The sequence below is a fragment of the Pleurodeles waltl genome, chromosome 7, assembly GCF_031143425.1.
Source record: "Pleurodeles waltl isolate 20211129_DDA chromosome 7, aPleWal1.hap1.20221129, whole genome shotgun sequence".
Taxonomy (NCBI): domain Eukaryota; kingdom Metazoa; phylum Chordata; class Amphibia; order Caudata; family Salamandridae; genus Pleurodeles; species Pleurodeles waltl.
Window position 1 is genome coordinate 1,526,610,400 of NC_090446.1, and position 27,734 is coordinate 1,526,638,133.

The 27,734-nt window shown below is 47.3% G+C and overlaps 1 protein-coding gene across 2 annotated transcripts in view; it reads right to left on the bottom strand.

The window, feature by feature from the left end:
- Positions 1-27,734, bottom strand: part of ATP1A3 (ATPase Na+/K+ transporting subunit alpha 3) — a 300,833-nt gene that overhangs the window by 41,896 nt on the left and 231,203 nt on the right. Inside the window, exons 15-16 of one of the 2 annotated variants that reach the window (XM_069201375.1) lie at positions 25,853-26,003; positions 21,000-21,168 (exon numbers count right to left, since the gene is read on the bottom strand). In XM_069201375.1, the coding sequence (XP_069057476.1) occupies positions 21,000-21,168; positions 25,853-26,003 (320 nt within the window). Of the gene's footprint in view, positions 1-1,292; positions 1,327-20,999; positions 21,169-25,852; positions 26,004-27,734 lie in introns of those variants that run through there. The other variant, XM_069201376.1, reaches the window with a different exon arrangement.

Sequence of the window (27,734 nt, forward strand, 5' to 3'; positions counted from 1 at the left end):
GAGAGGCGTCTCCTTGTTACGGAATGAGGCTGGGCTCAGCTAAACTGTTTTTGCCTTCACTTTTACTGAGCTCTTAATCACTGAAGAGTTTTTAGGGTGAAACACGAAACATATTGTTTATTATTGGACAGCATGATGGGAACACAAATTAAGGGCCTGATTTAGAGTTGGCGGACGGGTTTCTCCGTCAGAAACGTGAAAGATATCCTGTTTGCTGTATTACGATCTCCATATGCTATTATGGAATTGTAATACGGTGGACGAAATATCCGTCACATTTGTAATGGAGTAACCCCCTCCGCCGAGCTGTATCTCAGGCCCCAGGTCTTGTAGCTGTCAGTGAACTGTCCCCATCCCTCCCCCCACCCTACACATTACACACTCATATGTTCCAGCTTCCCTGGACTTTCTCTGGGCATCTCCCAGCTAGACTGGACCTTGCATACTGCAGCGTTCCCCCACCATGGTGGACTCACACACTTAAATCCAAACAGAAGTGAGGCTAGGATAGTGCCTGCCTATTTGTAATTTAAGAGTCTTGGAGTCTTGGTGAGTGAGTAACGAATACCTCCCTTCTTTACATCATCTGCAGAAGACACAACTGAAAAGCTGAATCTTTTGACCTAATGGGTAGAGAGTGGATGGTGGAAGGTGGGCCCTACCCCAGAAAGCGGTTTCACCAGATGGGGTGGAAGGCAGTGGCGTAGGGTGGGACCTACTCCAGAAAGAGTTGTCACCAGATTGGGAGGAGGGTGGTCCCTCTCTACCCCAGAATGAGGTGCCACCATATAAGGTAGTAGTGGAGGGTGGTCCCTACCCTAGAAAGAGGCATCGCCAGATAAGTTGGAGGGCAGGGGTGGAGGGTGGTTCCTACCCCAGAAAGAGGCCACCAGTTAGGGTGATGGGCAGTGGTGGAGAGTGGTCCCTACCTAAGAAAGAGGCATCACCAGATAGAGTAGAGGTTGGACCCTACCCCAGGAAGAGGTGTTGCCAGAAGGGTGGCAGGAGGTATTATGATATATGGTGCAAGGTGGTGTGTATCCCAGAAAGAAGTGTTACTAGACAGGGTGGAGCATGGGCCCTCTCCCAGAAAGAGGTCTTATCAGATAGAGTGAATGGTGGAGGGTGGACCCTTCCCCAGAAGAAGGCGTTACGAGAGGCGGGGCCTAGACTGGAAGTAGGCTGGAGTTCCATTTACTTCTAAGTTTGACGAAAGTTCCCCTTTTCATCCTCTTTACAGGCAGCAGAGAGGGACTGAGCAGTTCAAGCAAAGGCCAAGATATCAGAATTACTAGCACTGGAAGCAGGCATTCAAGAATTCAGGCTGCGCAGAGGAGAGGGGGAGAAAGCAATGTCCGCAGAATGCAGAAGAGGGCAAGCAGAAGTTCATGCAAGAGTGAGAGAAGGAGAGAAAACACAGATTAGGTCCTTCTTACACTATTTTATATGATCACATTTAGAGTTTTTTTAACCATAGTATGAAACAAAACAATCACAGAGTAGAACACATACAGAACAGACAACACAGCACAACTATGAAGCATGCAAAATGGCTGCAAGACTGTAGAAAACATCAATATTTAGGATCCGTGACTCAAATAGACATGACCAGTAGTTTATTTGAAAACAAAAAAATGGGTTGCAGGGCCCTGGTTTTTTCTTAGACTCCCTTCACCAGTGGTGCTGATCACCTGGGTTGCTATTACCAGGCTACTTAGTCTTGATCCCACCTCATGCCTCGGGTACCTCTCATGTACCTAACATTTCCTGTCTCTTCATCTTCTCTTGCTTTGCAGATTGTTTTTCATTCACTCATGCCTTTTCACTTTAAGGCTGTTTTCCTATATTTATATTCCTCCTTTTTAGGTCAGAGCCTAACTAGTTTGCTAACGATGCCTTGAGGACATTCTGAAGGAATCCTTGGGAATACATTCAGCCATTTGCTAACCATTGGCGTTGTGGATTGGAATTCACATTTGCTTGCTTTCTGTTTGCTGGCTTTATTTGTTTTAGACTGTCCAGGTTCAGTTTGTCCCTCCTGTGGAGTATAGCCTATTTTCTGTGTTCTCCCACGAGTGCTCGCTTTCTGTAAATAGGCATTTAAATCTTCTTCTTATCTTGTCACATTTGCTGTGCATTTAAAGACAGAGGTCAAGTTACAGGCTCTGTCTTCCAAAAAGCATGGTGTTTACTTTTATTTTTCTGACTTTATATCGAGAGGATTTATGTGACAATCATGCCTGTAAAGAAGGCTATTTTCCTGCTACACAACAACATGTAAATGTCTGTAAATGAACTGTGCAGATATTTCAGAATATATCAGAATTAGGAAAGCACAAATTTAATAGAAATCAATACACTAGGTGATGACATTTCCACACATTGTTTGTGCGTTGTATACTTTTATCAGTAATAGTAATCAGTATGTCTGTGCAAATGTAATGGTCATTTATATTGAAAATGTGTTGTCTGTAATGGCAGTATGCTATCACATGACACATACTCCACACAACAAAACCACTCCATTCTACAACACTCTACTCTAGAACACTCTACAAAACTCTATGCCTCTCCACTCCACAACACTCTACAAAGTGCCACTCCATTCTACAATACTCCATTCCACTCTATAACAAGCCACTCCATGCTACTACACCCTACAACATGCCACTGCATTCTATGCTAGTCCACTCTACGCTCCTCCACTCTATGACACTCTAAAACACACCACTCTAGGACACGCCACTCCACTCTATTCTGACATCCCACTCCACTCAATGCTGTTCCACTCTACTCTACAACACGCAACTCCACTCTACTCTGACATCCCACTCCACTCAATGCAATTCCACTCTACTCTACAACATGCCACTCCACTCTATTCCATTCCACTCTACTCTACAACACGCCACTCCACTCTACTCTGACATCCCACTCCACTCTATGCCATCCCACTCTACTCTACAACACGCCACTCCACTTTACTCTGACATCCCACTCCACTCAATGCTATTCCACTCTACTCTACAACACGCCATTCCACTCTACTCTGACATCCCACTCCACTCTATGCCATTCCACTCTACTCTACAACACGCCACTCCACTCTACTCTGACATCCCACTCCACTCTATGCCATTCCACTCCACTCTACAACATGCCACTCCACTCTACTCTGACATCCCACTCCACTCAATGCTATTCCACAATACTCTACAACATGCCACTCCACTCTATACCATTCCACTCTACTCTACAACACGCCATTCCACTCTACTCTGACATCCCACTCCACTCTATGCCATTCCACTCTACTCTACAACACGCCACTCCACTCTACTCTGACATCCCACTCCACTCTATGCCATTCCACTCCACTCTACAACATGCCACTCCACTCTACTCTGACATCCCACTCCACTCAATGCTATTCCACAATACTCTACAACATGCCACTCCACTCTATACCATTCCACTCTACTCTACAACACGCCACTCCACTCTACTCTGACATCCCACTCCACTCTATGCCATTCCACTCTACTCTACAACACGCCACTCCACTCTACTCTGACATCCCACTCCACTCAATGCCATTCCACTCTACTCTACAGCACGTCACTCCACTCTACTCTGACATCCCACTCCACTCAATGCAATTTCACTCTATTCTACAACATGCCACTCCACTCTATGCCATTCCACTCTACTCTACAACACGCCACTCCACTCTACTCTGACATCCCACTCCACTCAATGCTATTCCACTCTACTCTACAACCCGCCACTCCACTCTACTCTGACATCCCACTGCAGTCGATGATATTCCACTCTACTTTACAACATGCCACTCCACTCTATGCCATTCCACTCTACTCTAATACACACGCCACTCCACTCTACTCTGACATCCCACTGCACTCTATGCCATTCCACTCTACTCTATAACATGCCACTCCACTCTACTCTGACATCCCACTCCACTCAATGCAATTCCACTCTACTCTACAACATGCCACTCCATTCTATGCCATTCCACTCTACTCTACAACACGCCACTCCACTCTACTCTGACATCCCACTCCACTCTATGCCATTCCACTCTACTCTACAACACGCCACTCCACTTTACTCTGACATCCCACTGCACTCAATGCTATTCCATTCTACTTTACAACATGCCACTCCACTCTATGCCATTCCACTCTACTCTATAACACGCCACTCCACTTTACTCTGACATCCCACTCCACTCAATGCAATTCCACTCTATTCTACAACATGCCACTCAACTCTATGCCATTCCACTCTACAACACGCCACTCCACTCTACTCTGACATCCCACTCCACTCCATGCCATTCCACTCTACTCTACAACATGCCACTCCACTCTACTCTGACATCCCACTCCACTCCATGCCATTCCACTCTACTCTACAACATGCCACTCCACTTTACTCTGACATCCCACTCCACTCAATGCAATTCCACTCTATTCTACAACATGCCACTCAACTCTATGCCATTCCACTCTACAACACGCCACTCCACTCTACTCTGACATCCCACTCCACTCCATGCCATTCCACTCTACTCTACAACATGCCACTCCACTCTACTCTGACATCCCACTCCACTCAATGCCATTCCACTCTACTCTACAACCCTCCACTCCACTCTACTCTGACATCCCACTGCACTCGATGCTATTCCACTCTACTTTACAACATTCCACTCCACTCTGTGCCATTCCACTCTACTCTACAACACGCCACTCCACTCTACTCTGACATCCCACTCCACTCAATGCTATTCCACTCTCCTCTACAACCCGCCACTCCACTCTACTCTGACATCCCTCTGCACTCGATGCTATTCCACTCTACTTTACAACATGCCACTCCACTCTGACATCCCATTCCACTCAGTGCTATTCCACTCTACTCTACAACCCGCCACTCCACTCTACTCTGACATCCCACTGCACTCAATGCTATTCCACTCTACTTTACAACATGCCACTCCACTCTACTCTGACATCCCACTGCACTCAATGCTATTCCACTCTACTCTACAACCCGCCACCCCACTCTGACATCCCACTGCACTCAATGCTATTCCACTTTACTTTACAACATGTCACTCCACTCTATGCCATTCCACTCTACTCTACAACACGCCACTCCACTCTACTCTGACATCCCACTCCGCTCAATGCTATTCCACTCTACTCTACAACCCGCCACTCCACTCTACTCTGACATCCCACTCCACTCTACAACACGCCACTTCACTCTACTCTGACATCCCACTCCACTCTATGCCATTCCACTCTACTCTACAACCCGCCTTCCCACTCTACTCTGACATCCCACTGCACTCGATGCTATTCCACTCTGTTCTACAACACGCCACTCCTCTCTACGCTGCTCTACTCTATGCCACTTTATGAAAAGCCACTCTATTGTACGACATGCCACTCTACTCCACTCTACCCTCCTTTATTCTACGACATGATGGTCTATTCCGCTCCACTCCACTCTACGACACAGCACTCCATGCCACACCTCTCTACTCAACCACACTCTACTCATCTACACCAGTCCACTCTATGATTCTTTACTCCAGTCTACGTTACACCACTCCACCCTACTTCACTCTACGCATCTCCACATCATGACACTCTATGTCACTCCACTCTACGACCCTTTACTTCAATGTATGCCCGCCACTCCTTGCCCCTCCACTCAATTGTTTTGTTTTGGTCATATTTCAATTCCTGAGTGTTGTCTTAGTACTGCTTGAAGTGTTAGTACCTGTGCTTTGAAGAAAGTGGACCATTTTGTGCCAAATTGCCACCAGAGGGTAGACGTGATTAGCTCAGAGAAACCACAATTGCCTGATTAGGAGCTAGTTTCCTGTGGTGGTATTAGATCTTCCCCACTGGGGTAACCAGGACTACTACATGGAGGTGACAAATATGTTTTGTTTTTCAAAAATAAGTGCAGCTGTGGCCACCAGCACAGAGCAAGCAGTGGACATGGTTGCTCTTGGCAAGGGCTGTGAGAATGTGTAAAGCATCAATTTTAGGGGATGTTTCTGAATTTTGTATAAATAGTTTAAAATATTAGGTGCCACTATTTACAAATGCTGAAGAGGATGGTTTTTATGGCAAAACTACTATAAGAGTTAGTGGCTTAAGCTTCTTGAAGTCTTGGAGAGCAGTGAGCACCTGACACCACCGCCCATGAGGAGTGTAGAAGGTCAGCACCCCCTCTCATGAGGAGTGTAGAAGGTCAGCACCCCCTCTCATGAGAGGTGTAGAAGGTCAGCACCCCCTCTCATGAGAGGTGTAGAAGGTCAGCACCCCCTCTCATGAGGAGTGTAGAAGGTCAGCACCTCCTCTCATGAGGAGTGTAGAAGGTCAGCACCCCCTCTCATGAGGAGTGTAGGTCAGCACCCTCTCTCATGAGATGTGCAGAAGGTCAGCACCCCCTCTCATGAGGAGTGTAGAAGGTCAGCACCCCTCTCATGAGGAGTGTAGAAGGTCAGCACCCCTCTCATGAGGAGTGTAGAAGGTCAGCACCACCTCTCATGAGGAGTGTAGAAGGTCAGCACCCCCTCTCATGAGAGGTGTGGAGACACCATCAGCACTGTAAGCGTGTGACACTATCATTTCCTGGTAATGTATCATAGTGTTTACTTGTACACTGACTGTGAGCTGCCTTTATACATTCTCCGTGCACGCAGCGGGTGCTATAATATGGTGCATGGCTGTGCAGGACAGGTGCTGCGTGAGTGCATCAGCTCTGCAGACAAGTGACACTGTCCTACTCCTTGGCACTCTTCCAGTGTCTAAGTCTGCAGATGCCAGGGGGTTAACTAGTGTATCTTCAGTACTGCCTCTTGGCACTGTGCCACAGTGTGCAGGTGCTTTATTGGAGTATCTTTGGTCTTGCATCTTGGCACTGCTGCACAGGGTCTACTGTGCATACGCCAGGTGCTTTGTTAGTTTGTCGTCAGTACTGATTCTTAGATCTGCACAACTGTGCATGTGCACTTCAGGTGCTTCATTGGTGTATCTTCAGTAGTGCCTCCTGGCACTGTGCCACAGTGTCTAAGTGTGCAGATGCCAGGCGCTTCCTTAGTGTGTTTTCATTATGGCTTCTTGGCACGGTGCCACAGTGCCTAGTACAGGTGCTTGATTGGTGTATCTTCAGTACTGCCTCCTGGCACTCTGCCACCGTGTCTAAGTGTGCACATGTGTGGTGCTTTATTCGTGTGTCTTCAGTACTGCCTCTTGGCACTGTACCACGGTGTCTAATTGTGCACATGCTGAGTGCTTCATTAATTTATCTTCAGTATTGTATTGCTACTTGGCACTGTGCCAAAGTGTCTACGTGCTGGTGCTTCAGTGGTATATCTTCAGTACTGCCCCTGGCACTCAGCCAGCATGACTAATTGTGCAGATGCCAGGTGCTTCATTAGTGTATCGTCAGTACTGACTCATGACACTGCGCCACAGTGTCTAATTGTGCACTGTCCAGGTGCTTCATTAGTGTATCTTCAGTAGTGCTTCTTGGCACAGTGCCACAGAGTCTAATTGTGCACATGCCAGGTGCTTCATTAGTGTATCTTCAGTACTTTCTCTTGGCACTCTGCCATCGTGTCTAATTGTGCCGTCAGGTGCTTCATAAATGTATCTTCATTATGGCTTCTTGGCACGGTGCCACACTGTCTACGTACAGGTGCTTCATTGGTGTATCTTCAGTACTGCCTCATGACACAGTGCCACAGGGTCTAAGTGTACACGTGAGGTGCTTCATAAATGTATCTTCATTATGGCTTCTTGGCACAGTGCCACAGTGCCTACGTACAGGTGCTTCATTGGTGTATCTTCAGTACTGACTCCTGACACAGTGCCATAGTGTCTAATTGTGCCATCAGGTGCTTCAAAGGGGAACTTCATTATGGCTTCTTGGCACGGTGCCACAGTGCCTACGTACAGGTGCTTCATTGGTGTATCTTCAGTACTGCCTCATGACACTGTGCCACAGTGTCTGATTGTGCACCTCAAGTGCTTCATAAGTGTATCTTCATTAGGGCTTCATAGCACTGTGCCACAGTGACTACGTACAGGTGCTTCATTGATGTATCTTCAGTACTGTGTCATGATACTGTGCCGAAGTGTTTAATTGTGCCGTCAGGTGCTTCATAAGTGTATCTTCATTATGCCTTCTTGGCACGGTGCCACAGTGCCTAAGTACACGTGCTTCATTGGTGTATCTTCAGTACTGCCTCCTGGTACTCTGCCACAGAGTCTAATTGTGCACATGCCAGGTGCTTCATTAGTGTGTCTTCAGTACTTCCTCTTGGCACTCTGCCACAGTGTCTAATTGTGCACGTCAGGTGCTTCATAAATGTATCTTCATTATGCTTCTTGGCACGGTGCCACAGTGCCTATGTACAGGTGCTTCATTGGTGTATCTTCAGCACTGCCTCATGACACTGTGCCACAGTGTCTAATTGTGCATGTGAGGTGCTTCATTAGTGTATGTTCATTATGGCTTCTTGGCACTGTGGCACAGTGACTACGTGCAGGTGCTTCATTAGTATATCCTCAGTACTGGCTCATGACACTGTGCCATAGTGTCTAATTGTGCCGTCAGGTGCTTCATAAATGTATCTTCATTATGGCTTCTTGGCACGGTGCCACAGTGCCTATGTACAGGTGCTTCGTTGGTGTATCTTCAGTACTGCCTCCTGGTACTCTGCCACAGAGTCTAATTGTGCCGTCAAGTGCTCTATAAGTGTATCTTCATTATGGCTTCTTGGCACGGTGCCACAGTGCCTACGTACAGGTGCTTCATTGGTGTATCTTCAGTACTGACTCCTGACACAGTGCCATAGTGTCTAATTGTGCCATCGGGTGCTTCATAAGTGTATCTTCATTATGGCTTCTTGGCACAGCGCCACAGTGCCTACATACAGGTGCTTCATTGGTGTATCTTCAGTACTGATTCCTGACACTGTGCCACAAGGTCTAATTATGCACGTCAGGTGCTTCAAAGGGGAACTTCATTATGGCTTCTTGGCACGGTGCCACAGTGCCTAAGTACAGGTGCTTTATTGGTGTTTCTTCAGTACTGCCTCATGCCACTGTACCGCAGTGTTTAATTGTGCACGTCAGGTACTTCATAAGTGTATCTTCATTATGCCTTCTTGGCACGGTGCCACAGTGCCTAAGTACAGGTGCTTCATTGGTGTATCTTCAGTACTGCCTCCTGGTACTCTGCCACAGAGTCTAATTGTGCACATGCCAGGTGCTTCATTAGTGTGTCTTCAGTACTTCCTCTTGGCACTCTGCCATCGTGTCTAATTGTGCCGTCAGGTGCTTCATAAGTGTATCTTCATTATGGCTTCTTGGCACAGTGCCACAGTGCCTAAGTAGAGGTGCTTCATTAGTGTGTCTTGGGTACTGCCTCATGACACTGTGCCACAGTGTCTAATTGTGCACATCAGGTGCTTCATAAATGTATCTTCATTATGGCTTCTTGGCACAGTGCCACAGTGCCTACATACAGGTGCTTCATCGGTGTATCTTCAATAGTGCCTCATGACACTGTGCCACAGTGTCTAATTGTGCAAGTGAGGTGCTTCATTAGTGTATGTTCATTATGGTTTCTTGGCACTGTGGCACAGTGCCTACGTGCAGGTGCTTCATTAGTATAACTTCAGTACTGGCTCATGACACTGTGCCACAGTGTCTAATTGTGCCGTCAAGTGCTTTATAAGTGTATCTTCATTATGGCTTCTTGGCACGGTGCCACAGTGCCTACGTACAGGTGCTTCATTGGTGTTTCTTCAGTACTGCCTCATGACACTGTACCACAGTGTCTAATTGTGCACCTCAAGTGCTTCATAAGTGTATCTTCATCATGGCTTCTTGGCACTGTGCCACACTGTCTACGTACAGGTGCTTCATTAGTATATCTTCAGTACTGGCTCATGACACTGTGCCATAGTGTCTAATTGTGCACGTAAAGTGCTTCATTAGTGTATGTTCATTATGGCTTCTTGGCACTGTGCCACAGTGACTACGTACAGGTGCTTCATTAGTGTATCTTCATTACTTCCTCTTGGCACTCTGCCATCGTGTCTAATTGTGCCGTCAGTTGCTTTGTAAATGTATCTTCATTATGGCTTCTTGGCACGGTGCCACAGTGCCTAAGTACAGGTGCTTTATTGGTGTTTCTTCAGTACTGCCTCATGCCACTGTACCGCAGTGTTTAATTGTGCACGTCAGGTACTTCATAAGTGTATCTTCATTATGCCTTCTTGGCACGGTGCCACAGTGCCTAAGTACAGGTGCTTCATTGGAGTATCTTCAGTACTGCCTCCTGGTACTCTGCCACAGAGTCTAATTGTGCACATGCCAGGTGCTTCATTAGTGTATCTTCAGTACTGCCTCTTGGCATTCTGCCATTGTGTCTAATTGTGCACGTCAGGTGCTTCATAAGTGTATCTTCATTATGGCTTCGTGGCATGGTGCCACAGTGCCTAAGTAGAGGTGCTTCATTAGTGTATCTTCATTACTTCCTCTTGGCACTCTGCCATTGTGTCTAATTGTGCCATCAGGTGCTTTGTAAATGTATTTTCATTATGGCTTCTTGGCATGGTGCCACAGTGCCTACGTACAGGTGCTTCAGTGGTGTATCTTCAGTACTGACTCCTGACACTGTGCCACAGTGTCTAATTGTGCCGTCAGGTGCTTCATAAGTGTATCTTCATTATGGCTTCTTGGCACAGCGCCACAGTGCCTACATACAGGTGCTTCATTGGTGTATCTTCAGTACTGACTCCTGACACTGTGCCACTGTGTCTAATTATGCACGTCAGGTGCTTCAAAGGGGAACTTCATTATGGCTTCTTGGCACGGTGCCACAGGGCCAAAGTACAGGTGCTTTATTGGTGTTTCTTCAGTACTGCCTCATGCCACTGTACCGCAGTGTTTAATTGTGCACGTCAGGTACTTCATAAGTGTATCTTCATTATGCCTTCTCGGCACGGTGCCACAGTGCCTAAGTACAGGTGCTTCATTGGTGTATCTTCAGTACTGCCTCCTGGTACTCTGCCACAGAGTCTAATTGTGCACATGCCAGGTGCTTCATTAGTGTATCTTCAGTACTGCCTCTTGGCACTCTGCCATCGTGTCTAATTGTGCACGTCAGGTGCTTCATAAATGTATCTTCATTATGGCTTCTTGGCACGGTGCCACAGTGCCTACAGGTGCTTCATTGGTGTATATTCAGTAGTGCCTCATAACACTGTGCCACGGTGTCTAATTGTGCAAGTGAGGTGCTTCATTAGTGTATGTTCATTATGGCTTCTTGGCACTGTGGCACAGTGCCTACGTGCAGGTGCTTCATTAGTATAACTTCAGTACTGGCTCATGACACTGTGCCACAGTGTCTAATTGTGCCGTCAAGTGCTTTATAAGTGTATCTTCATTATAGCTTCTTGGCACGGTGCCACAGTGACTACGTACAGGTGCTTCATTGGTGTTTCTTCAGTACTGCCTCATGACACTGTACCACAGTGTCTAATTGTGCACCTCAAGTGCTTCATAAGTGTATCTTCATTATGGCTTCTTGGCACTGTGCCACACTGTCTACGTACAGGTGCTTCATTAGTATATCTTCAGTACTGGCTCATGACACTGTACCACAGTGTCTAATTGTGCACCTCAAGTGCTTCATAAGTGTATCTTCATTATGGCTTTATGGCATGGTGCCACAGTGCCTAAGTACAGGTGCTTCATTGATGTATCTTCAGTACTGTGTCATGATACTGTGCCGCAGTGTCTAATTGTGCCGTCAGGTGCTTCATAAGTGTATCTTCATTATGGCTTCGTGGCACGGTGCCACAGTGCCTAAGTAGAGGTGCTTCATTAGTGTGTCTTCGGTACTGCCTCATGACACTGTGCCACAGTGTCTAATTGTGCACGTCAGGTGCTTCATAAGTGTATCTTCATTATGGCTTCATGGCACAGTGCCACAGTGCCTACAGGTGCTTCATTGGTGTATCTTCAGTAGTGCCTCATAACACTGTGCCACAGTGTCTAATTGTGCCGTGAAGTGCTTTATAAGTGTGTCTTCATTATGGCTTCTTGGCACAGTGCCTACGTACAGGTGCTTCATTGGTGTTTCTTCAGTACTGCCTCATGACACTGTACCACAGTGTCTAATTGTGCACCTCAAGTGCTTCATAAGTGTATCTTCATTATGGCTTCTTGGCACTGTGCCACACTGTCTACGTACAGGTGCTTCATTGGTGTATCTTCAGTACTGACTCCTGGCGCAGTACCATAGTATGTAATTGTGCCGTCAGGTGCTTCATAAATGTATCTTCATTATGGCTTCTTGGCACTGTGGCACAGTGCCTACGTACAGGTGCTTCATTGATGTATCTTCAGTACTGCCTCATGACACTGTGCCGCAGTGTTTAAATGTGCACGTCAGGTGCTTCATAAGTGTATCTTCATTTTGCCTTCTTGGCACGGTGCCACCGTGCCTAAGTACAGGTGCTTCATTGGTGTATCTTCAGTACTGCCGCCTGGTACTCTGCCACAGGGTCTAGGTGTGCACATGCCAGGGGCTTCATAAGTATATCTTCACTAAGGCTTCTTGGCACTGTGCCACAGTGTCTATGTACAGGTGCTTCATTGATGTATCTTCAGTACTGCTTCTTGGCAGTGTGTCACTCTGTTTAATTGTGCCATCAGGTGCTTCATAAGTGTATCTTCAGTACTGATTCTTGGCACTGCGTCTGAATGTGCATATCCCTGGTGCTTCAATAGTGTATCTTCGGTAGTTGTTCTTGGCACTGTGTCTGAGTGTGCACATGCCTGGTGCTTCTTTAGTGTGTCTTCAGTGCTGCTTCTGGGCACTGCGTCTGAATGTGCATATCCCTCCTGCTTCGTTAGTGTATCTTGAGTACTGCTTCTTGGCACTGTGTCTGAGTGTGCACATGCCTGGTGCTTCATTGGTGTATCTTCAGTACTGCTTCTAGGCACTGTGCCAGAGTGGTCACATACCTTGTGCTTCATTGGTGTATCTTCAGTACTGCCTCTAAGCACTGTGCCCGAGTGGTCACATACCTGGTGCTCATTGGTGTATCTTCAGTACTGCTTCTTGGCACCATTTCTGAGTGTGCACATGCCTGGTGCTTCGTTAGTGTATCTTCAGTAGTGCTTCTTGGCACTGTGTCTGAGTGTGTACATGCCTGGTGCTTCATTTGTATATCTTCAGTGGTGCCTCTTGGTACGATACCACAGTGCCTGAGTGTGCACATGCCAGGTGCTTCATCAGTGTATCTTCAGTAGTACTTCTTGGCACTGTGCCTGAGTGTGCACGTCTGGTGCTTCATTAGTGTGTCTTCAGTAGTGCTTCTTGGCACTGTGTCTGAGTGTGCACGTCTGGTGCTTCATTGGTATATCCTAAGTAGTGCCTCTTGGCACGGTACCACAGTGCCTGAGTGTGCACATTGCCAGGTGCTTCATCAGTGTATCTTCAGTAGTGCTTCTTGGCACTGTGTCTGAGTGTGCACATGCCAGGTGCTTCATTAGTGATCTTCAGTAGTGCTTCTTGGCACTGTGTCTGAGTGTGCACATGCCCGGTGCTTCATCAGTGTATCTTCAGTAGTACTTCTTGGCACTGTGTCTGAGTGTGCACATGCCCGGTGCTTCATCAGTGTATCTTCAGTAGTACTTCTTGGCACTGTGTCTGAGTGTGCACATGCCCTTTACTTCATCAGTGTATCTTCAGTAGTGCTTCTTGGCACGGTACCACAGTGTCTGAGTGTGCACATGCCAGGTGCTTCGTGAGTGTATCTTCAGTACTGCATGTTGGCACTGTGACTGGGTGGTCACATGCCAGATGGATTCAAATATGCCCCAGGAACATCAGGCTTTGGATCACAGGTATGTATTAATGCCCTCACAGGGGAGTCCACCCAGATGGTTGGTTCTACTGATCTGGAATCCCGCGCCACCCAACCAGTAAGCACCCCTTCCTCGGTGCAACAGTACACGTTCCACCCATAATCCCAAATCAGAAATTCTGGTACAATGGGCCAATAAGGTTTTCCTTAGGAAAGATGATCTAGTTTACATTAAAAAAACCTTTTCATATAGAAGTTCTGTAATGCTGACCATGTGGAAAGGATTTGCAGTAGTGCTGTCAGAGTGAGAGGTGGCCATCGGTGGGATCCAAGGTTGTGAAAGTGTTGGAGAGTAAAGAACCTAAGTGGCTGAGAGGACCACCTCTGGAAAGTCTGATGTACAGTGGGGGCTGCCTGGGTGGTCAGTACCCCAGTCTTTTTGAGGGAGCTCCTGCTAACCCAACGTACCTACTACATTTAGTGATTAGCTGTTCCAGTGTCTTTTTCTCTTCCCTTTTGCCTCTACATTTTCAACTTTTGTTTTTTATATTTAAAAACTTACCTTTATAAGTGTCCCTTTCTGCCTGCTCGTGCGTGCACAGAAGGCTGGTTCACCTTATGTTGCATTAGAAAGTGAATCTTTGAATCTACCCACTGAGGATAGTGAGGGGAGAGCTGACCTGCCTGTGCGACCACGCTTCATGACTATATGAACAGGTGTTTCCTGAAGTGTTATTTTGATCGTACCAGTGCTTTTTTTTACATAATTGTTGTGGATTCTGCAACAAACGTTGTTCAACATGTTTTGTTTCGTGCACCTTTGATGACTCCTCCTCAATTTTCACTTAACTGCATTAATTTCCCCACTCTTTCATTTAAACATTCCATAGACTCAAGACACATTAGTCCCTGCTCACCTCTCCTCACCTGAGGTCACAGGACATCTGTAGCAGGCTGGACTGGCTTGTAGTGAGTACCAAGGGGTACTTACACCTTGCACCAGGCCCAGGTATCCCTTATTAGTGTATAGGGTGTCTAGCAGCTTAGGCTGATAGATAATGGTAGCTTAGCAGAGCAGCTTAGGCTGAACTAGGAGACGAGTGAAGCTCCTACAGTACCACTAGTGTCATATGCACAATATCATAAGAAAACACAATACACAGATATACTAAAAATAAAGGTACTTTATTTTTATGACAATATGCCAAAAGTATCTCAGTGAGTACCCTCATTATGAGGATAGCAAATATACACAAGATATATGTACACAATACCAAAAATATGCAGTATAGTATTAGAAAACAGTGCAAACAATGTATAGTTACAATAGGATGCAATGGGGACACATAGGGATAGGGGCAACACAAACCATATACTCCAAAAGTGGAAGGCGAACCACGAATGGACCCCAAACCTATGTGACCTTGTAGAGGGTCGCTGGGACTGTAAGAAAACAGTGAGGGTTAGAAAAATAGCCCACCCCAAGACCCTGAAAAGTGAGTGCAAAGTGCACTAAAGTTCCCCAAAGAGCACAGAAGTCATGATAGGGGAATTCTGCAGGAAAGACACAAACCAGCAATGCAACAATGATGGATTTCCAAACGAGGGTACCTGTGGAACAAGGGGACCAAGTCCAAAAGTCACAAGCAAGTCGGAGATGGGCAGATGCCCAGGAAATGCCAGCTGTGGGTGCAAAGAAGCTGCTACTGGACAGTAGAAGCTGAGGATTCTGCAGGAACGACAAGGGCTAGAAACTTCCCCTTTGGAGGACGGATGTCCCACGCCGTGGAGAGATGTGCAGAAGTGTTTTCCTGAAGAAAGACTGCAAACAAGCCTTGCTAGCTGCAAGTCGTGCTGTTAGGGTTTTTGGATGCTGTTGTAGCCCAGGAGGAACCAGGATGTCGCCAATTGCGTCAGGGGACAGAGGGGGCGCCCAGCAGGACAAGGAGCCCTCTCAGAAGCAGGCAGCACCCGCAGAAGTGCCAGAACAGGCACTACGAAGAGGAGTGAAATGGTGCTCACCCGAAGTTACACAAAGGAGTCCCACGTCACCGGAGGACAACTCAGGAGGTCGTGCAATGCAGGTTAGAGTGCCATGGACCCAGGCTTGGCTGTGCACAAAGGATTTCCGCCGGAAGTGCACAGAGGCCGGAGTAGCTGCAACAGTCGTGGTTCCCAGCAATGCAGTCTGGCGTGGGGAGGCAAGGACTTACCTCCACCAAACTTGGACTGAAGAGTCACTGGACTGTGGGAGTCACTTGGACAGAGTTGCTGGATTCAAGGGACCTCGCTCGTCGTGCTGAGAGGAGACCCAGGGGAACGGTGATGCAGTTCTTTGGTGCCTGCGGTTGCAGGGGGACGATTCCGTCGACCCACAGGAGATTTCTTCGGAGCTTCTAGTGCAGAGAGGAGGCAGACTACCCCCACAGCATGCACCACCAGGAAAGCAGTCGAGAAGGCGGCAGGATCAGCGTTACAGAGTTTCAGTAGTCGTCTTCGCTACTTTGTTGCAGTTTTGCAGGCTTCCAGCACGGTCAGCAGTCGATTCCTTGGCAGAAGGTGAAGAGAGAGATGCAGAGGAACTCTGATGAGGTCTTGCATTCGTTATCTAAGGAATTCCCCAAAGCAGAGACCCTAAATAGCCAGAAAAGAGGGTTTGGCTACTTAGGAGAGAAGATAGGCTAGCAACACCTGAAGTAGCCTATCAGAAGGAGTCTCTGACGTCACCTGCTGGCCCTGGCCACTCAGAGCAGTCCAGTGTGCCAACAGCACCTCTGTTTCCAAGATGGCAGAGGTCTGGAGCACACTGGAGGAGCTCTGGGCACCTCCCAGGGGAGGTGCAGGTCAGGGGAGTGGTCACTCCCCTTTCCTTTGTCCAGTTTCGCGCCAGAGCAGGGCTGACGGGTCCCTGAACCGGTGTAGACTGGCTTATGCAGAAATGGGCACCATGTGTGCCCATGAAAGCATTTCCAGAGGCTGGGGGAGGCTACTCCTCCCCTGCCTTCACACCATTTTCCAAAGGGAGAGGGTGTAACACCCTCTCTCTGAGGAAGTCCTTTGTTCTGCCTTCCTGGGCCCAGCCTGGCTGGACCCCAGGAGGGCAGAAACCTGTCTGAGGGGTTGGCAGCAGCAGCAGCAGTGAAATCCCTGAAAAGGCAGTTTGGCAGTACCCGGGTCTGTGCTACAGACCCGTGGGATCATGGGATTGTGCCAACAATGCCAGGGTGGCATAGAGGGGGCAATTCCATGATCCTAGACATGTTACATGGCCATATTCGGAGTTACCATTGTGAAGCTACACATAGGTAGTGACCTATATGTAGTGCACGCATGTAATGGTGTCCCCGCACTCACAAAGTCCGGGGAATTGGCTCTGAACAATGTGGGGGCACCTTGGCTAGTGCCAGGGTGCCCTCACACTAAGTAAGTTAGCACCCAACCTTTACCAGGTAAAGGTTAGACATATGGGTGACTTATAAGTTACTTAAGTGCAGTGTAAAATGGCTGTGAAATAACGTGGACGTTATTTCACTCAGGCTGCAGTGGCAGGCCTGTGTAAGAATTGTCAGAGCTCCCTATGGGTGGCAAAAGAAATGCTGCAGCCCATAGGGATCTCCTGGAACCCCAATACCCTGGGTACCTCAGTACCATATACTAGGGAATTATAAGGGTGTTCCAGTATGCCAATGTAAATTGGTAAAATTGGTCCCTAGCCTGTTAGTGACAATTTGAAAGAAATGAGAGAGCATAACCACTGAGGTTCTGGTTAGCAGAGCCTCAGTGAGACAGTTAGTCATCACACAGGGAACACATACAGGGCACACTTATGAGCACTGGGGCCCTGGCTGGCAGGGTCCCAGTGACACATACAACTAAACCAACATATATACAGTGAAATATGGGGTTAACATGCCAGGCAAGATGGTACTTTCCTACAACATCCTGGCCACACCATGAACTATCAGGCCATTATCTGTTACTAAGACCACAGGAGCATCCTTGCTTCAGAACACACCCTGGCAATGTCCCAGTGGGCAGCAGACTAGAGGGCTACTTTCAGAGACCAAAGGGTTGCTATGAAACAACCACAAAAAACCCACTGCATCTTTCGAGCAGTGGTCTCCTTCAATGTGGGCTGATTTGAATATTTTTGAAAGGACTGATTGTAGATTCCATCCAGTCTGGCCCACCAGCTGACTTAGCATTGCCTTTTCTAGGGGGTGTGGCTTGACCACCCGCAAGATGGCCGACTGTACCTAAGGCTCCCTTTCCTCCAGCTGCTTAACAGATGATTTCTGTAGACTTGCCAAAGTTTATGACACAGTGAGAGTGAGTGGAGGGGGCGAATGTGGAGGGGAGCAGGGCATCATGCATTTTTTTTGGGGTGGGCAAAAAATTCGGCTCCACCGGGGGAGTTGGTGGAATTTTGCCAACTCTGTACTCCACTTGGACAGCCTAGTTCCAGCAAAACTCCGCCAACCACAACAGAGTTTTTTATCATGCATGGCTCGTTAGCATTGAGTTGGTGACCATGAGCAAGAATCGGTGTCCTCGAGGGTGACTGTCGGGCACTGGAACGCCTCCTGGTGAGATTTCTCAATGTGGGCGGTTATGGCAGGTTGCAAACGTTCGCGTTGAGAAAGCTGCCACTCGGGTAGAAAAACTACTCGCGCAGAAGAAGCGGCACCTTCTGGCGAGCCGCATGGTGATGTTTGCTCTGTTTTGACAGGGCAGATCAAGGTCCTGGCGCTGAAAATCAGCAGAAGCCACGCGATGTGCTCGAATTCCACCCACTCGTGGAACTCTGCAGAATCTTGAGGAGTTTTTATGTAACTCTGTGGAATTCCGCCGAGTGAAACTCCATGAGTTCCACCCAGGCCTAGTATCTTTCCAGGTATGTTCGTTCCTTTTCACAATTTTAACGTACTTTCTTCACCGCGCCGCGCATCCTGCATCTTCTCAGGAACGCGCACTGCGTGTCAAATGCCGCTGGAGGCCTCGGATTGTGATTCAACTATTCCTACCTGAGGTTGGTTGTGTTTTATTTTAAAAGCTATCTTTGTCCACTAGTAATCGCTTTACAAGGAACTTTTTCATAAATTGCATTATCCCTGTAGGAGGCAGAATATCTTCACTCTACGTGTATTGATAGAAGCCACACGGTCGCGACAATCAGTGATAGATGCCCAATTTACGGAAATGTAACCGAAACGTAAAGCAAGTTTTTCTGTACGGTTTACACACAACATAGAAAATGGCTCGCTCCAGTATGCTATCGGACTGGGGTTCCCCACTTTGTAAGGTCTTTAAAAATCCTAGAATCCGATACCAGAGAAACCACTGTTTTCCATTTATCTAGATTTTTATTATCTATGTGGTACTTGAGGAGGAGTCTATGGAACAGTATTAGCAATTAAACTCATTAGTGACTTTTGTTTAATGGTTATATAAAGGGATTTTATCAAATGAGCTTCCATCCTAAGGTATATTTGTCCTGTTTTTTACTACAATATGATCTTAGTGACAAGTTACCTAGGGAATTGTGGTTGTTGTATGTTTCTCCTGTATTAAGTAGTAGTTTTAGAAGAAAACTTTGCCTGATTAACATCACTTGGATTCTGGAATTGTATCTGTGTATTTTATATTGATTCTGTTTACCAAGTTTGACATGTAAAATGTAATGATGTGTTTTATATGGTTGTTTTAATGGGATTTTGCCTCGAAAAAACATTGACTTTGAAATGAATGCAGTATATTTGAGAAAATTCAGGGCACAGAAAGGGGACACATAACAATGTTGGAAATGCGGAGGTTTCCAGTATTCTGCTATTCGGATTATAAGCACTGTGTAAGCAAGTTTGTTTCAAAAGAAAGTTTGCACAGAAGAAAATAATGGGATAAATTGAATTTACAGCATTATCGCTGAGCTTAGATCCTATCCAGTGGAGCAACACATTTCTCCAATATATTGAAACGTGAAAGGAAGACTGAGCCAGAGACAAAATCAGACGGGTCAATTTCTCACTACCATGTGCCAAAGATACAGTTAAATCCCTTCTGTGGTTTATCAGACACTGGCTGTTATTTCAAAACGTCACTACAGGTGCAAAATGGTTGCAGTGGTTTAAGAGTTCATGGGCCATATGTACGAAAGCTTTTTCCCATAGACACAGAATGGGTAAAATCCCTTGGTACATCTGGCCCCATATTCTTCATTTTTGCCCTGGAAAAAAACACGTTTGTAATGTATGTTTTCTGTATGAAAACTTTACAGGTTGTTTGCTTTGTTGGTTGTTGTGCTATGACAGCGCCCTGAGGCAGAATCTGAAGAGAGGTGGGCGCACGACACGTGCAATGAACAGATCCTTACTACTCTTTTTATACATTTCTATAGCGTATCATCTGCCATTATTCTGATATTAAGCGGGGGCGGCTCCTTCGCTATAGCGAACGAGCGTCGACCCCTGGCCAGGAGCCAGGAGATGAAAAATAAAACAATAGTTGCACTATTGTTTTATTTATCGCTTGCTGGCTCACCCAGAAGTACAGGAAGGGGCAGGGCCACACGAGGGGGGAGGAGGAGAGAGTGCACCTAAGTGCGCATAAGTGTTTTTGTCCAGCCAAACGCACATGCGCACTTAGGTTTCTCCAGCCCAGCTGTGTTTAACAGCCGAGCTGGAGAAACTGCACAAACCCCGTGGCACTGTCTGAGCAATAGTGACTGCCGCTCAGACCAATCCTGATGCTGCTTTCATACTATGTTTAGCATGAAAGCAGAGTCAGGATTGCTGGGGAGCCTGTGCTGGTGTCCCCCACATGGAGGGAAGAGGAGCCCGAGGTGGCAGAAGACGGAGATGGCGGTAAGGTAAGTTTATTTTATTTTTTGTTTCCCCCCCTCCGTCCGCTTCCCCCTACTTCCACCCCCCCCCCTTGAGATGTGCTGCGGCCGCCGCTGATATTAACATTGAGCTCCCATTTTAAAGGCATTGAACACACAGTGGGTTGAGGCAGGGCTGAGGTGCCTGTGCCTCCTCGGAATGGATGACGAGACACTCACCTTCCTCCACCCCAGTCACGATGGAGGCAAAGTTGTCGTCAAGCAGGATCATGTCGGCTGCTTGTTTGGAGACATCCGAGCCAGCGATGCCCATGGCCACCCCGATATCAGCCTTCTTCAGGGCCGGGGAGTCGTTCACCCCATCACCGGTGACAGCCACTATGGCGCCCTGTGGTGGGGGGAAGGGGGAAAAGTTTAGAGATAGGAAGGCTAGAGGTGGAAATTAAAAGGGTCAAGTATGAGAAGACAAGAGATGGTGAGACAAAGTGAAGAGGAGGGTGAGAGGAGAGCGTAGAAGACAAAGGTGAGTAGAGAGAGTTTCAGAGGGAAGAAGAAAAAGTGAGAAGAAGTTGCTGGGGAGTGATGGATGTTGGGAAGTGGGGGTCACCCAAAGAGAAGCAAGGTAGATTGAGAGTATGGCACTGCTCAAGAAAGACCATCTTAATACCTGTAAATCTTGTGACATCCATTCACCTCCCTTCTTCCCATTGAAAGGGAATACAGCTCCATGCAGTGCCTGCCCCTGCTCTCTTCCGGGGCTAGTGGGTTCTGGGTCACAGCCATGGGCAGCACCCCTAATCTGAGGCTTGATCCTGGGCAACACATCCAGTGGTGTGCTCCAGGAGAGTTAGGGCAGTAACTGTGTTTATACCACATGAGCAGTTCAGTTTCTGTCCCACCTCTGAGGGTAGAGCTAGGCCAGTATTTGTTCTTCTCCCACATCCAAGACCATGCTCAGGGCCAGTTTCTGTCCAGACTTTAAGACGTGCTAAGGCATTACTTGTTCTTATCCCACCGCCATGCTCAGGACCATGGGCAGTTTTTGTACAAACGTTGAGACGAGTTAGGCCAGTACATGTTCTCATCCCACATCCAAGGCCATCCTCAGGACAATGGGCAGTTTTTAAGCAGCCTTTAAGACCCTGAGCTAGGGTAGTAAAACTTCTTATCTCACATCCAAGGTCATGCTGAAGATCATAGGCAGTTTCTTTCCAGACTTTAAGACCTGAAGTAGGACATTACCTGTTCTAATCGTACATCCAAGGCCACGCTCAGGTGTTTGGGCAGTTTCTGTTCCACCTCTGAGGCTGGAGGTAAGCCATTACTTGACCTTATCTCACATCCAAGCCCATGCTCAGGACCATGGGCAGTTTTTATTCAGCCTTTAAGAACTGAGCTATGGTAGAACCACTTCGTATCTCACATCCAAGGTCATGCTTAGGACCATGGGCAGTTTTTGTCCAGACTTTAAGACCTGAACTAGGACAGTGTCTGTTCTTATCAGACATCCTAGGCCACGCTCAGGACCATGGACAGTTTCGGTTTAGACTTTAAGACATGAACTAGGGCTTGGTTGTTCTTATCCTACATCAAAGGCAGTGCTCAGGACCATGGGCAGTTTTTGGCCAGACTTTAAGACTTGAGCGAGGCAGAACATATTCTTATCCCACATCCAAGGCCATGCACAGGAGTTTCGGCAGTTTCTGTCTCACCTCTGAGGCTAGAGCTAGGCCAGTACTTGTTTTTATTCCACTTCCATACTCAGGACCATGGGCAGATTTTGTCCAGACATTAAGACCTGATCCAGGGCAGTACCTGTTCTTATCCTACATCCCATGCCATGCTTAGGAGTTTTTGTCCAGACTTAAAGACCTGAGCCAGGGCAGTACCTGTTCTCTTAGACCCAAGGCCATGCTCAGGAGCATGGGCAGTGTTCTTCCAGAATAGCTGAACTAGGCCATTTCTTCTTCTTATCCCACATCCAAGGCCATGCTCAGGATCATTTGATGCCTGACATTTAGTGAGAAGTAGAAAACTCTGCTTGGGCACAATTAAAATTACGCCGGTGGAATTCACATACTTTCATGAGTTTCATATAACACTTTAACACAAAGTTCCTGAAATGATGCCATTATGTAGCTTTGTACAATTAGGCACCATATACAGTAAACATTTACAGCGAATGCACGATTTGCTTTAAAAATTTACAGCGGATGCACAGGACAAAATAGTCTGAGCAGTTGATGTTTGTAGTGCTTTTGCTTTTTTTTCACTCTTTTTAGCGCAAAATGTGTCCCCACATCAAAAATTGAGAGGACACATTTCATGCTAAAATATAACACAAAATGACGGATTAGCATTTCACATAATTACACATAATATTGCTGTAATTTTGCATAATTATGCAAAAGAAAATTAAGCACATTTTGCATACCCCTAGGAGTAACCATCTCTGTTCTCCCTCTGACACAAACCACATAGCTTTGGCACTGCTTGTCCTATTCCACCTCTAACATCAAGCACATACTCTTGGCAGTACCTGCCTCTGTCCCACCATTGACACCAGGTATTGCACCTTTGTAGTACCTTTTCTTATCTCAAATATGATATCTGGTGTGGGGTGTTGGCAGTGCCTAGCCCTTTCCCCAAACCTGACACCCGGGATAAAGCCTCAGTGGCACATCTCCCTGGTGCCATTTCTGACACCAGATGCAGGCCTCGACGATAACTTTCCCTATCCCACTTCTGACACCAGATGCAGGCCCTCAGTGGTACCCTCCCTATTAAACTACTCTACTAAACATTTGACATGTGGTGCAGAGCTTCAGTAGTACCTCTGCCTATACTGATCCTTATTCCAGAGGCCGAGACTCAGCGGTACATCTTCTGGTGCCACTCTGGACAATTGGTGCAATACTTCAGTGGTACCTCTCTCTACTCCAATTCTGACACTATTCGGAAGGCCTCAGAGTCCTCCCCCCATTAAACCTCTAATACCAGGTGTAGGGCCTCAGTGGCACCCAGGGCTTAAATTCCAAATGAATGGTGCCCAAAGCCCTGCTCAGAAGTCTGTGGCCGGCACTATTAAGTGTTGGTGCACCAAATTTCAAGGCTGCGTAGTCTTGAAAACACCTCAGTCCTCTTTAATTCACTGCTGGACCCTCCCTGCTCCTTTATCTCACCCTTTCAAGTCCATGCTTTGTCCCTTTGGATGACTTTTCCTTCTTTCTCTTCCTCCTCTTTCTCCTTCCTTGGTTGTTTTTCCCTCTCTTGCTCTGTGTCAAAGTCTCATGAGGAAAAATGCATGGCAGTACCCAAAAGTAAGGGTTGGTAGGCCCCACTGGCAACCACTGGATCAAACTAAGCACTGGTGGTACCTCTCCCTGTCCCATTTCTGACACCAGTAGCATGAACTCAGTGGTACCCTCTCTATTAAACTTTCCTACTAAGCTTTGAACACAGATGTAGTGCTTGCAGGGTTTCAATGAGACTTCTCAATACCTCACTTCTCATACCAGGAGCCGAGCCTCAACATTACATGTCCTGGTGCCTCTTCTAACAGCATGTGCAGGAGCTGAGAGGTACCTCTTTCTCCCCATCCAGAAATGCTGCAATTTCAAGCTTCGCAGCCGTGCCTACAAAGCCCTCCACAATGCAGGACCAGCCTACCTCAATGACTGACCCCAGCTCCACCAACCCTCCAGATATCTACTCTCCTCTTCTCTCTCCCTTGCAATTATCCCCTGCATCCACAGAAGCAAGACGGGAGGATGAGCTTTCGCCTTCATCACAGCCAAAATCTGGAATAGCTCCTTCTACATACCAGGACTGCCACTCCACTCCTCAACTTCCGCAAGAAGATGAAGACCTGAATGTTCAACTAGGAGCATCACCACAACTACTCTACTACTCCAGCACCTGGATACTCTTAGGTCTGATTAGCTGTGCATATAACTCAACATAACATAAGACTTCTGACACCAGGTGCAGGGCATCAGCGATACCTCTACCTATCCCCTTGTGACACCAGAGACCAAGCCTCAGCAGCACATCTCCTGCTACCACTTCTGACAGACGTGCAGGACCTCAGCGGTACAGTTTCCTCGTCAATTTGAGACACCAGGTACATAATTTTAGTGGTACCTCTCCCTATTACATTTCTGAGAGCAGGTGCAGGGCCTCAGTGGTACCTTTTCCTATTCAATTTCAGACACCATGTACATGACCTTAGCGTTACCTCTCTGTATGCCACTTCTGACACCAGATGCTGAGCCTCAGTGGTACCTCTCTCTATCCTACTTACAACCGGGACCATGACCCAGCAATATACCTTGTGATGCAGTGCCTCTCCCTATCTTGATACTAGGTGCATGGCCTCAGCAGTACATTTTGGGTATGCCACTTCTGACACTAGCCGCTCAGCTTCAGAAGTATATCACCGAACCCCAGGTGTAGGACCTTGGTGGCATCTATCCATGAGTAACTCTGGTACCAGGAGTGGGGCATCAGTAGTACCTCCCTCTATGCCACTTCTGACACCAGGAGCAGGGCTTTAGTGGTAAGACTTCCTGGTGCCATCTATGACATCGGGTGTAGTGCCTCGCCAGTACCTCTCTCTACCCCACTCCTGATACCTGGTGCAGGGCAGGACCACTATCGGACATCTGACCCAAGCGCAGGGCATGGGGAGCACCTCTCCCTGGTGCTACTTCTGACACCAAGTGCAGGGCATCAGCGATCCCACGCCCTGGTGCCACTGCTAACTCCAGGTGGAAAGCCTCAGTGAAATCTCTCACTATCTCAGATCTGACACCATAGTGTCAATAGTACCTGTCCATTTTCCTACATCTTACACTAGGTGAAGGATCTCAGAAGTGCCTGTGTATGATCCCATCTCTGATGACAGGTGTAGGACCTGGGCATAACCTGTCCAAAGTCAAACTTCTGACACCCGGAATGAGGACTCTGTGGAATATCTTTGATTAAGGTACACATCCCTGGTGCTGTTTCAAGCACCAGAGGTACCTATCCATATCCCGCCTCCATCACTAGGTCCCAGGCTGAGGTGGTACCTGTCTCTGGCAGCCTTCCACAATGATGAGCTTTTGCTGAGGGGAGGTGCGAGCGAAGACGATCTCTGTGTGGTTCTGCAGGATCTCATCCATATGTTCCATCGTCATGTCCTTCAGATCCGTCCCATGGATCACGCAGGCCTTGGCGTCCCTAGAGTCCAAACACAAGCTCTTATGAGAAGGGAAACACTAAGACTACAGCAGAGAGGTCTGTGAGTGGGGAGGGGAATACACAGGAGCAAGAGACATACTACAGGAGTGGGGACTGTGAGGAAGGGAACCGGCATGTCTGTCTAGAGAAACAAAAGCCATAGAATAGAAGAGGGGTCTGTGAGCAGGATTTCAGCTCTGGGAGTACAGATGAGCAAGGGTTATACTACAGAAGAGGGGACGGTGAGGAGGGGTGTTGAGCCTGAGGCTATAGAGGAACAAAGGCCAGAGTAAGAGGGGTTTACTGTACACAAAAGGGGCCTGTGAGCATGGCCAAGTGGTCTGAGAATTCAGTGGGAAAGACATTCGGGCCTGATTTAGAACTTGGCCGAGCCGGTACTTTTGTAACCCTGGCAGGGTACCCTCTCTGCCAACCTGAAGTTCCGCTCGCCGCATTCAGAGTACTCTGTCACCCCTGCTACATACTCATCTGGCGGCCTGACGGAGTAAAGGCCAGAGGAGGTTTGGCTGTTTGTCTGCTCGCCCTATGTGGAGTGGGCAGACAAATAGCCAGTTTTTACTTTCCCACACAGCCATCCAAAAGATGGCAGTGAGTGAAAGTAAAATCATTTGAATGACTCCCACCCCATGGGAGAAAACTCCTTTTCATTTAATTTTGTTTTGGGAAATAAAAAAAGATATTGAAGTGTGCAGGATAGCACTGTCATGGTGGCTGACCTGTACAGCACACTTTCAGCATACTGACAGGAACCACTGTGACAGCAGTTACTGCCAATGTAAGAGATGTTCGCTGGGGCAGAAGACATCTCTAAATTTGGAGTACGGCTACCCTGAAGGCTGAATCAGCCCCTATGACTTCTAAATGACTCTCACAGACATTAACTAGGTGGCATGTTTCATCATTGAGTCCTTGCCCAGTTTGTACACACATATGGGTGGGATCAACCACTCTAGTAGAGGGAGCTCTTGAGAGCTTGATCTCAAAAGGGGATCTTCTAAGATGATGAAAAAAACTGTCTAAAGGAATGCCCAACGTTGAGATTTTTTTTTGAAGGGTCCTTTGGGAAACATAGAAACAAGTATTAGATGTCAAAGGAGTATATTAGCTCTTGTGTATCCATAATCGTGTCTGCATGTTGCTTCTTATGTGCCCATCAGGATCACCCAGGGTGAGAAATGCAAAAAGTACAGATGATGGACGGAATGCTGAACAATGTGAAACATCCACCCCCAGTCACAGATCTAGGTTTAATCCATCAATTCTTTTGCTCACCACGCTATTCCAGTTTAGACCCAGCAATATGCAAATCAGTCTTGACCCTGCTCCTATAGGAACAGTTCAGCCCGAACTGCCAGGCCAGGTCCTTCCTGGACCAGAAGCAAGCATCCTGTGACCGGTTTTGCAGTATATGAAAATGTTCAGCATTCCGTCCATCATCTTTTAGTGGTGCATCGGATCACCCAGCCTCTTCAGAACCAGGAAAATATCCCTGACATGTGCTATATGGATTATGACACACGGTTGTATCTGATAACAGATGCAGAATGCATTCATTCACTTAAACAGATCATACAAGTTACACAATGAACAGCCGGCAGTGCCCTATGATGACTATTTGACTACAAGGCCCGTCTGTCTCTAGACCCCTATGGGGCCATAGTCACTCCTAGGAGAATCATCAACATGGAAATGCCAATGGGAATCAGACAC